This window comes from Cololabis saira, chromosome 3 (genome assembly GCF_033807715.1).
Source record: "Cololabis saira isolate AMF1-May2022 chromosome 3, fColSai1.1, whole genome shotgun sequence".
NCBI lineage: Eukaryota > Metazoa > Chordata > Actinopteri > Beloniformes > Belonidae > Cololabis > Cololabis saira.
Window position 1 is genome coordinate 21339720 of NC_084589.1, and position 12279 is coordinate 21351998.

Here is a 12279-nt window from a genome sequence, read left to right on the forward strand (position 1 = left end):
AGAATGACAGAAAACTGAACCGCCCCAACAAAAACACACACATGCACATATCCAGACCCAGTTGATACAAAAGCAGACCAGAAAAGGCCAAAAGAACAAATAACAGAACACATGTCTTCATAGGAGATCTATTCAGACTGCAATAGAATGCCAAGATTACAATTATTAGACTAGTGGGCTATTTGTGAAGGTGCCAGAATCCTGACCTCCAGCTTACATTGTGAGTATTTGTATAATTCTGTGTTCAAGGTCTCGTTCTTGGTTGAGTCTGATCTCAATGCATTGCTCTTCTCCTGATGAATTAAAGCTGGGACATGAAAGGACTGTGCTCAATACCTACCGGAATCTAATAGCTTGGGTGATTTTTTTTTTTTATCAAATGAGAGTGCCATATTTCAATATAAAAACACACTCTCAAAATGCAGATTGTGTTCAGACATTACGTTTAATGCTTTTGTACTGGATCAAACCAACAGCCAGGAATGAGGCATGAGCACGGTGCTTTATCTGCCCTCCTAGTCTGATGTGAAGTGCCAACCGGTGCCAAGTCTCAACTGAGATTCCTTGCAGTTTTACGGCTGTTTGCTAGAGGTTAGCTGCACAAGCGAGTCACTCTCTATTGACTCCCATGTTAAAATGTCCAACTTTAGAACTTTAGAGCAGATATAAACACATTTAGCCTATTTCAAAAAATGTTGGTCTCAATCGTTTGATTTCCGAACCATTACAACTCTGAGGGGGGTGAAGTTTTTTGTACCACGTCAGGAGAGTTTATATCAAGCATTACATTTATTTCTATATGAATATGACAGTCAGCTCAGCCAATGGCTAGCCTTTATCAAGTTCTCATCCATAATCATTTTGCTAGTGTCGGCTAAACACAACGGTAATTTTTGGTTTTGCTGTTAAGTCAACCTGTTAAATGGTATATCCCGCTGTAGATCTGACGGCAGCTCTGCAGATATTTGGTTTCCTAGACTTCACATTCAGGACAACTGTGTGAGGTTGTTTTGTTTTGTACCAAATGAGGTAAAATTATATAAAGCAACAAATATGTGCTAACCTTCTGGACTGACTAACTTTCCCACAAATTTTGCCCTGGATACCAATCTGCGACGAAGCCTGCAAGATTGCTGCAACAACAATGTTGTTTGGTGGAAACATCAGAAAACAAGAATGCATTGACAGAGTTGACCAGAATAAATGCAACAGCAATTAGCATTATAAGTTAGCATGAGCTAAGCCAAGCTAAAGTAGCCAACTTGCAGTAACTGAACTAAGGTGGGCATGTTCCAGCCTGCTCATAAGGCTGTATCAGTCTCCCCATTTGTACTACGGTGCGCAATTTTGACTTTTGGGTGATGTCACAGGGAGTTCGTCTAGTTTTTCTGATAGTCTATAAACAAAGTAAAACACTCACTATAATTATTTTTTTCTAAGCACATCACAGCATCCATTCAGGACGTAAACATTTAACTCCATGAGTTCAGACTAAACTGCCACTGTGGTTAAAGGAAACTGCATATGATCTGCTGTTCTCTGACTCCAGTGTTCCCATGTTTATTAAACTTTGTTATCTTCGGTAGTTGTGTCTGTAGGTCTGACCAGCAACACGTGGCCCTCTTGCTGCTGTCAGTGTTTCTTTCCATCTAAATCAACAAGTTTCCAGGACCAGAACCAACTCCAATGGTTGGGAAAGCTCACAAAGATATTCCACGTGAGCATGTGTGTATATAAAAGCAGTGATACAGCATATAAGGTGATGAGCGGTTCTGTTATAATTGGTAAAAAGGCCTGTTTCCATGTGGGAGTGCCGTACACAATGTTACACAAGCATGTCTGGCTCAGTGGCTATGGGGTTTCAGTAATTAGTGTTAGTGGTTAAACACTAAGGTTTTCATTATAATCTACCTGAACAAAGTCATTGTGCAAGTCTACAGCAACAATACCACATGCACAAGCTTTTTGTAATGAATTGGCACTGCTAAACTGTTGACTGGTTTAAAAACAGGCTTTATATGGATAATAGCACATTGACTTCCAGCTTTAAAACTTAGCAATTATTCTTAATAAGCCACCCTCTATCATTTCAGCCAAGTTACAATGGTATAAAAACATCAAAGCAAGTCTGAAATGAAAGTGTTATTCCTATCCACTACAAATGACAGCAACCGCCATGTGCAGGTATCTTTTCAGAGATCAAATTCTTCACAGAGTTCGACAATCTTGGATATTTCCAAGGAAATGGAGACATGCTCTCCTTGGGTGCCTGCTGAGCAAGTGCCTTTTGTCAGCCAGCACCACAAGTGGTCCTGATCCAGGCCAGAGCACCGCGCTGAAAGGCTGCCTCTCTGCTGATTCAATAAGAAATAATTGCTTATTGGCTTCTCTCCACGTATCCCCCTTCACTACTATAGTTGGAAATTTTGTGTTGGAAGTTACAGTATGGACCTAAAAGTAAGAAAAAAACTGCAGCTTTTTATTGGTAATGCTTTTTTTTCTTTTAAACACCCATGCATTGGACATTTCAGTAAGTGAGTTACTTAATTCCCTTCACTATAAAACCTGTATTTAGTAACCACAGGTATCAATGTGTACAAAGAGTAATGCATTTCAAATATTATGTTCATCAAATAAAGCAGTGTCTAATATAAGATTAACAATCTCACATGTTCCTTATTTAAAGGTCAGCACATTTACTTGGCTATAACAAAATAAATAAATAACTTTTTTTCTTCTTTAACCATTTTTTTTTTTGCAGAAAAACTTGTGCAATGAGAGTTGTTCTGAGCTCCATTTTCCCTATAAATTTGGTCAACAGATGTGTGTCCCAACATATTTCTTTAAAATCCATAGACAAAATTCAGAATTCACAATTTCATCAAATATTGTTTCACATGGACAGGGCTTAGCTGTCTTGGCAATGTCCGAGGGAAACTGGCCCAAATCATGATACTACCGTACCGACACAAACTTCCACATGTGGAATGTAGTTGTAATGCTGGAAAGCAGCATTTCCATTTTCTAGTGGTTTCATTTAAACCCCATAAGCTCTGTTTTGGCCTAATTTGTCAAATTTTCCATCTTGTCAACATGTTTTTGGTAAATGTTGTGGACAAGAGAGACAGGCCACAGAGAGACAGCAACATAAGTCTTGAAGTAGCCCCATCTGTCTGACCGCACTGGAGTCCAAACTCATTGTAGACGGTTATATTATCTTCTTGAGGCCAATGAGAGGTTATAACTAGTGATTCTTAGTTGCCCATAGGAGTTAGTGTGTGTGGTTTATGTGGCTCTGTGATGGGGAGTACAGTATATATAAAGGGATGGATGGATTTGAACATGAAAAAACTCCTTAGTGTTACTGTAATGTTGGAATGTTTTCCTCAGTATATAAATGCTCGCATGTTGTACAATGCTTGGTTTCATTTGGTCTCTGCATTTGACATGTTGCCAGTGTTAGGTTGTTTGTGTGAAGGTTTCAGGGCATATTTATGCAGAAATCTTGAAAATGTTGACATTCTTTCAAGCTTTCAATATGATCAATAGTGTGAGTAAATATAGTGTGAATTAAATACAAGTTAAACACGTGCCTAATACCCTTCTAGATAACAGTAACTTCCTGTGTCAATTGCACGATACACAAGTCAGACAACAGCCACTCAAGGTGTAAGTAGTTGTCTATGTATGAATACATAATTTACCTCTTGTATTAATCCAAGTCCTGTGTGAGGAAATATTGCAGTAAAAATAACTTTAACTTGAGAGAAATGGAAGAGAGGAAGAATGAACTTAATAAGATCATCTCAAGCCATCTATCATATCACAGCAGAGTACAAAAGCATGATGTCATCCTCTAAAAATCTGGCAAGTGAAGGTGCAGCCCATTTCCACAACAACTACAGACTGCATCGTGAATCTCTCTGCTCGCTTGATGGAGGGTGACTGGAGGGTGGATGGAGGGTGACTGGAGGGGTGACTGGAGGGTGACTGGAGGGTGACTAGAGGGTGACTAGAGGGTGACTAGAGGGTGACTGGAGGGTGACTGGAGGGTGACTGGAGGGGTGACTGGAGGGTGACTGGAGGGTGACTGGAGGGTGACTGAGGGGTGACTGGAGGGTGACTGGAGGGGTGACTGGAGGGTGAATAGAGGGTGACTGGAGGGTGAATAGAGGGTGACTGGAGGGTGACTGGAGGGTGACTGGAGGGTGAATAGAGGGTGACTGGAGGGGTGACTGGAGGGTGACTGGAGGGTGAATAGAGGGTGACTGGAGGGTGACTGGAGGGTGACTGGAGGGTGAATAGAGGGTGACTGGAGGGTGAATAGAGGGTGACTGGAGGGTGACTAGAGGGTGACTAGAGGGTGACTAGAGGGTGACTGGAGGGTGACTGGAGGGTGACTGGAGGGGTGACTGGAGGGTGACTGGAGGGTGACTGGAGGGTGACTGAGGGGTGACTGGAGGGTGACTGGAGGGGTGACTGGAGGGTGAATAGAGGGTGACTGGAGGGTGAATAGAGGGTGACTGGAGGGTGACTGGAGGGTGACTGGAGGGTGAATAGAGGGTGACTGGAGGGGTGACTGGAGGGTGACTGGAGGGTGAATAGAGGGTGACTGGAGGGTGACTGGAGGGTGACTGGAGGGTGAATAGAGGGTGACTGGAGGGTGACTGGAGGGGTGACTGGAGGGTGAATAGAGGGTGACTGGAGGGTGACTGGAGGATGACTGGAGGGTGACTGGAGGGTGACTGGAGGGTGAATAGAGGGGTGACTGGAGGGTGACTGGAGGGTGACTGGAGGGTGACTGGAGGATGACTGGAGGGTGACTGGAGGGGTGACTGGAGGGTGAATAGAGGGGTGACTGGAGGGTGAATAGAGGGTGACTGGAGGGTGACTGGAGGGTGACTGGAGGATGACTGGAGGGTGACTGGAGGGGTGACTGGAGGGTGAATAGAGGGTGACTGGAGGGTGACTGGAGGGTGACTGGAGGGTGACTAGAGGGTGACTGGAGGGTGAATAGAGGGGTGACTGGAGGGTGACTGGAGGGTGAATAGAGGGTGACTGGAGGGTGACTGGAGGGGTGACTGGAGGGTGACTGGAGGGTGAATAGAGGGTGACTGGAGGGTGACTGGAGGGGTGACTGGAGGGTGACTGGAGGGTGACTGGAGGGTGAATAGAGGGTGACTGAGGGGTGACTGGAGGGTGACTAGAGGGTGACTGGAGGGTGACTGGAGGGTGAATAGAGGGTGACTGGAGGGTGACTAGAGGGTGACTGGAGGGTGACTGGAGGGTGAATAGAGGGTGACTGGAGGGTGACTGGAGGGTGACTGGAGGATGACTGAGGGGTGACTGGAGGGTGACTGGAGGGGTGACTGGAGGGGTGACTGGAGGGTGACTGGAGGGTGACTGGAGGGTGACTGGAGGGTGACTGAGGGGTGACTGGAGGGTGACTGGAGGGTGACTGGAGGGTGACTGGAGGGTGAATAGAGGGTGACTGGAGGGTGACTGAGGGGTGACTGGAGGGGTGACTGGAGGGTGACTGGAGGGGTGACTGAGGGGTGACTGGAGGGTGAATAGAGGGTGACTGGAGGGGTGACTGGAGGGTGACTGGAGGGTGACTGGAGGGTGAATAGAGGGTGACTGGAGGGTGACTGGAGGATGACTGAGGGGTGACTGGAGGGTGACTGGAGGGTGAATAGAGGGTGACTGGAGGGTGACTGGAGGGTGACTGGAGGGTGACTGGAGGGTGACTGAGGGGTGACTGAGGGGTGACTGGAGGGTGACTGGAGGGTGACTAGAGGGTGACTGGAGGGTGAATAGAGGGGTGACTGGAGGGTGACTGGAGGGTGAATAGAGGGTGACTGGAGGGGTGACTGGAGGGGTGACTGGAGGGTGACTGGAGGGTGAATAGAGGGTGACTGGAGGGTGACTGGAGGGGTGACTGGAGGGTGACTGGAGGGTGACTGGAGGGTGACTGGAGGGTGACTGGAGGGGTGACAGGAGGATGACTGGAGGGTGACTGGAGGGTGACTGGAGGGGTGACTGGAGGGTGACTGGAGGGTGACTGGAGGGTGACTGAGGGTGACTGAGGGGTGACTGAGGGATGACTGAGGGATGACTGGAGGGTGACTGGAGGGTGACTGAGGGATGACTGAGGGTGACTGAGGGTGACTGAGGGATGACTGAGGGGTGACTGAGGGGTGAATAGAGGGGTGACTGAGGGGTGAATAGAGGGGTGACTGGAGGGTGATTGGAGGGTGACTGAGGGATGACTGAGGGTGACTGAGGGATGACTGAGGGTGACTGAGGGTGACTGAGGGTGACTGAGGGTGACTGAGGGATGACTGAGGGTGACTGAGGGGTGACTGAGGGGTGAATAGAGGGGTGACTGGAGGGTGACTGGAGGGTGACTGAGGGGTGACTGAGGGATGACTGAGGGTGACTGAGGGGTGACTGAGGGATGACTGGAGGGTGATTGGAGGGTGACTGAGGGATGACTGAGGGTGACTGAGGGTGACTGAGGGTGACTGAGGGTGACTGAGGGATGACTGAGGGTGACTGAGGGGTGACTGAGGGGTGACTGAGGGATGACTGAGGGTGACTGAGGGTGACTGAGGGGTGACTGAGGGATGACTGAGGGTGACTGAGGGGTGACTGAGGGATGACTGGAGGGTGACTGGAGGGTGACTGGAGGGTGACTGGAGGGTGACTAGAGGGTGACTGAGGGGTGACTGGAGGGTGACTGGAGGGTGACTGGAGGGTGACTAGAGGGTGACTGAGGGGTGACTGGAGGGTGACTGGAGGGTGAATAGAGGGTGACTGGAGGGTGACTGGAGGGTGACTGGAGGGTGACTGGAGGGTGACTGGAGGGGTGACTGGAGGGTGACTGAGGGGTGACAGGAGGGTGACTGGAGGGTGACTGGAGGATGACTGGAGGGTGACTGGAGGGTGACTGAGGGGTGACTGGAGGGTGACTAGAGGGTGACTGGAGGGTGACTGGAGGGTGACTGAGGGGTGACTGGAGGGGTGACTGGAGGGTGACTGGAGGGTGACTGGAGGGGTGACTGGAGGGTGACTGGAGGATGACTGGAGGGTGACTGGAGGGTGAATAGAGGGTGACTGGAGGGTGACTGAGGGGTGACTGGAGGGGTGACTGGAGGGTGACTGGAGGGTGACTGGAGGGGTGACTGGAGGGTGACTGGAGGGTGACTGAGGGGTGACTGGAGGGTGACTAGAGGGTGACTGGAGGGTGACTGGAGGGTGAATAGAGGGTGACTGGAGGGTGACTGGAGGATGACTGAGGGGTGACTGGAGGGTGACTGGAGGGTGACTGGAGGGTGAATAGAGGGTGACTGGAGGGTGACTGGAGGGTGACTGGAGGGTGACTGGAGGGTGACTGGAGGGTGACTGGAGGGTGACTGGAGGGTGACTGAGGGGTGACTGAGGGGTGACTGGAGGGTGACTGGAGGGTGACTAGAGGGTGACTGGAGGGTGAATAGAGGGGTGACTGGAGGGTGACTGGAGGGTGAATAGAAGGTGACTGGAGGGGTGACTGGAGGGGTCACTGGAGGGTGACTGGAGGGTGACTGGAGGGATGACTGGAGGGTGACTGAGGGTGACTGAGGGATGACTGAGGGATGACTGAGGGATGACTGGAGGGTGACTGAGGGTGACTGGAGGGTGACTGGAGGGGTGACTGGAGGGTGACTGGAGGGATGACTGGAGGGTGACTGAGGGATGACTGAGGGTGACTGAGGGTGACTGAGGGGTGACTGAGGGGTGACTGGAGGGTGACTGGAGGGTGACTAGAGGGTGACTGGAGGGTGAATAGAGGGGTGACTGGAGGGTGACTGGAGGGTGAATAGAAGGTGACTGGAGGGTGACTGGAGGGGTGACTGGAGGGTGACTGGAGGGTGACTGGAGGGATGACTGGAGGGTGACTGAGGGTGACTGAGGGGTGACTGAGGGATGACTGAGGGATGACTGGAGGGTGACTGAGGGGTGACTGAGGGGTGACTGGAGGGTGACTGAGGGGTGACAGGAGGGTGACTGGAGGGTGACTGAGGGGTGACTGAGGGGTGACTGGAGGGTGACTGGAGGGTGACTGAGGGGTGACTGAGGGGTGACTGGAGGGGTGACTGGAGGGGTGACTGGAGGGTGACTGAGGGGTGACTGGAGGGTGACTGAGGGGTGACTGAGGGGTGACTGGAGGGTGACTGAGGGGTGACAGGAGGGTGACTGGAGGGTGACTGAGGGGTGACTGAGGGGTGACTGGAGGGTGACTGAGGGGTGACTGGAGGGTGACTGAGGGGTGACTGGAGGGGTGACTGGAGGGGTGACTGGAGGGTGACTAGAGGGTGACTGAGGGGTGACTGAGGGGTGACTGAGGGGTGACAGGAGGTCCACGGCGGGGCATTTGCTGTCAGCTGCATGCGCAGCTCCCACGGCTGCAACTCCTGGCTCGAGAGCCCTAAATCCAGGTGAAGTATCCGCTGCTGTGGCAGCAACACATATCTACCCACTTATCAACCCATATCTAACGACTTATCAACACATATCTAACGACTTATCAACACATATCTACCCACTTATCAACACATATTTACCCACTTATCAATACATATCTACCCACTTATCAACACAACACGTCCCTGTTCCAGCAACTCCACAGACGGGGCTGCGATGACAGCGCGGGTGGATCTGCTCCCAACTTCACGCCGCACCACACCTCCCTCTCTTCCTCTCTTCCTCTCTGACAACAACCGAAACCACCGCCAGCGAGCTTAATAAGCTTCATATTTACCAGCCTGCCCTGCCCGTGTGCGAGCGCCGCTGCAGCCGCTTATCCCGTGCAGAAAGGGCCAGAAGTCCGCATTTCCTGGATCGAGACGCGCCGGCTCCGGCGGCTCCACGTCGGCGCTGGTGTGCAGGCAGAGCCGGGGCTGGTGTGCAGGCAGAGCCGGGGCTGGTGTGCAGGCAGAGCCGGGGCTGGTGTGCAGGCAGAGCCGGGGCTGGTGTGCAGGCAGAGCCGGGGCTGCGTCCCGCTGCGTCCCGCTGCTGGCTCAGACCGGACAGCGATGCCACATCCAGCTGATCGCCACAACAAAACAACATCTCGTCCTACGCAGAGCGCACTCCGCGTCCCCGCACCGCCCCGCACGGCGGGTCCGGCGGGCGCCGCCCTCGCCTCGGCCTCCACCAGTGGGCTGGCTCGCCGCGTGAATAATCATGAGCCTCCGGAGGAAGCCATTGGGCGAAAGAAAGCAGTTCCTGCTCGATGCTGCTCTCCGTAATTAGGTGGACAAACTCAAACAGTGAGAACACGAGTTGAGGAGGATGATTGGACCCGCCGAGCCCTCTTCATGTTTCTTATCCATTATTAGTTTAGTTTAGTTTAGTTAAAAAAAAAAAAATATATATATATATATATATATATATATATATATATATAGCCTAACCTTATGACGCCTACGCTTTTCACAAAAAAAATGTTAGCTTTTATAAACTAGTGCAATGTCATTAATAAATATCATTCCATACAGTATTTGTATAATCAATAATACAATAGTACATACACATACCTACACACATACACACATACATACATCCATCCATCCATCCATACATACATACATACATACATAAACACACACTGTGTGTATATGTATATATATATATATATATATATATATATATATATATATATATATATATATATATATATATATATATATATATATATATATATATATATATATACATACATACATACATACATACACATACACATACATACGCATATATACATACAATTTAATTATTGACTGTATTTGTTGTTGTACGGCAACCTTGAGTGCCATGAAAGGCGCCCTATAAATAAAATGTATTATTATTATTATTATTATTATTATTATTATTATTATTATTATTATTATTATTATTATTATTATTATACATACATACATACATAAACATGTCCATAGGTACATGCCTATGTGTATTATCCCTTTGTTTTATATTTATTAATCATTTTGTATTTATAGGTGCTTTTGAATTGTAATAATGTGCTACACATTTTCATTTCTGTATTTAAGCTGTTCCACAGATTAACTCCTGTCACTGAGATGCATCGTTGTTTAACGTTGGTTCTTGCCTTTGTTTTCCTTAACATAAATGTTCCCCTGAGATCATATTGGCTAACTCTGCTTTGGAAGAGCTTCTGAATACTGTCAGGAAGTGTTTTATTGTTGATTTTGAACATAAATTGCGCTGTTTTAAGGTCCACTAAATCTCTGAATTTAAGCATATTTGAATTATTAAATTATTGGAATTATTATTATGATGATTGATAGCCTCTTTTGAATCGATTATTCCCTTCCTTTACTACTGACCTACTAAGCCGATTACTGCAAGTCGGACTTTGAGGCTAAAAATACATTATTCTTGGTGATTTTGTGATCTCTAAAGAACAAAAATGACTTTTTGTAATGCCCCCCTGATGCAAACACACGTCACAGAGCTCTTGGGTGCTGCTGATGTGGTATTTCTGAGCTCCTTGCACCTGAGGGACCATGAGAGGAGCGATGAGGGTCAAGTACAGTAAAGGTCACTAGCAGATGAAGTCCTGGCCACCCTGGAGATCAAATGGAGCAGTGAAGGCTAGCAGTCATCAGAGAGCATAAGTAGTGAAGTGAACTGCAGCACACCCCACCTTTTCACCCCAATAGTCATCCAAAAACAATTACCCGCATTATAATGTATAGCAAAGGGAAATAAGTTAAATGCATGTAAAATTTACATAAGTCCTCCCCGTTTGTCTTAAAAATCTCCAAGCGGTCTCCGCATCTACATCTGCATCAACAGCACTTAAACTATTTGTTCTGGGTGTTGAGAGCAGTGCTGCAGCGAAGAGGAAAGGAAAGGAGAGGAAAAGGGAAAGTGTGAGGGGTGGGGAGAGGTGTGGAAAAAAAGAGGAGAGGGTAGAGGAGCAAAGAAAGACAGTGGGAGGAAGTGAGAGACGGAGCAGGAGACGGTGAAAGGAGCACAGGGACTCGCTGTGGTGTGAGCGCTCCGCGTTGCTACAATATGACTCTGACAGGCTTATGTAACCAGACTGGCCTGGCATTTGGCTCACAGCAGACGCCGGCTGCACTGACTGTTATATAACTGCATTAGCTGCTCCTGTGAGCTGAGGGAGAGCATGCGCACTGGATGCCTCTACACACATAACACACACAAACACCCAGACTTTCAGACTTTTACACCTCCAATTTCAGACAGACTGACTGCAGCCAGTGACTGTCCAAAAAAAACAAATAAAAAAGAGCGAATTCATGATTTTATTAGAAAAAGAGTTGAGGGTGTCCATATCCTTGTGACTGGAGAGAAACTGTTCAGTGTGTCAGGATTCAACATCTGTACTTCCCATCATCCAGCAACAAGTTTCCCATCACAAAAAGCCTAATTAGGACTTAATGTTGGGTAAATGTTTTCAGTGCAGATGCAGTTAGCCAGCAAGGCTCAAACTCAATTAACTCCCCTGCATGCCAAATGTAATTTCATGGGCATGGATTCAACTCTTAAAACCCAATTACACCTCAGACAGGCATTTCCAGTCATCCCAGCAAGGAGGAGGTCAGAGAGACACAATCCTTTAGCAAAACAATGAGCGCAAGGAGCACTTGTACTTGTTGCATTGTATCTGTTGTAATAATGGGACCAGAAACAAAGCTGAAATTCACGCAAGATCTTACTCTCAACAAGTGTATCAAATGCAAATAGAGACGACCTTTCAAAGCTAATAAGGGGAAATGAAAGAGGAGATTAGGGTCACAGCCAACACTGCAAGTGACAATAATTGTCTCAGTCAATCAGCAATTAAAAATCCCGAGATGCCTAACCAAGCGTAGCTGCAATGCTACAGTAAGTGGCTCATATTCAACATATTAGTGCCTCTGATGTCTTATTACAGTGACACATTTCATCTGATGATTACAAAGGAAATGAAGGTGGAATTTATGGCACAAGGACCAATGGCCAAACATGAAGAGTGTCTTAAATCTAGTTCACATTCGTGCACCTGATGATCACAGTGGGAAATAAAAGTGAGAGTTAGTTGCTAATCTGTTCTCAGATGCTAGTGGCTGTGTTCGCAGGATGTTACATTTCAGATGGGAGTTGGTCTCATTTGCAGTCTGGCACTTTCACACTGCTAATACTCATCTCAATAAAATGTCTGTTCCTCTTGTGGATTTGCATCATACATGTTAAAGGTTTGGATGA

General features: G+C 48.0%; 2 protein-coding genes across 3 annotated transcripts in view; both read right to left on the minus strand.

The window, feature by feature from the left end:
• Positions 1–9111, minus strand: part of LOC133440601 (DNA-directed RNA polymerase II subunit RPB1-like) — a 35164-nt gene extending 26053 nt beyond the window's left edge. Inside the window, exons 1-4 of the mRNA XM_061717920.1 lie at positions 8801–9111; positions 7916–8213; positions 7563–7791; positions 6074–6794 (exon numbers count right to left, since the gene is read on the minus strand). Coding sequence (XP_061573904.1) covers positions 6074–6794; positions 7563–7791; positions 7916–8213; positions 8801–9111 — 1559 coding nt within the window. The remainder of the gene's footprint in view (positions 1–6073; positions 6795–7562; positions 7792–7915; positions 8214–8800) is intronic.
• Positions 1–9172, minus strand: part of LOC133427918 (transcription factor HIVEP3) — a 49016-nt gene extending 39844 nt beyond the window's left edge. For both annotated transcript variants that reach the window (XM_061716508.1, XM_061716509.1), the window contains exon 1: positions 8801–9172. The gene's annotated coding sequence lies outside the window, so the exon portion shown is untranslated. The remainder of the gene's footprint in view (positions 1–8800) is intronic.
• Positions 9173–12279: the final 3107 nt, after the last annotated feature.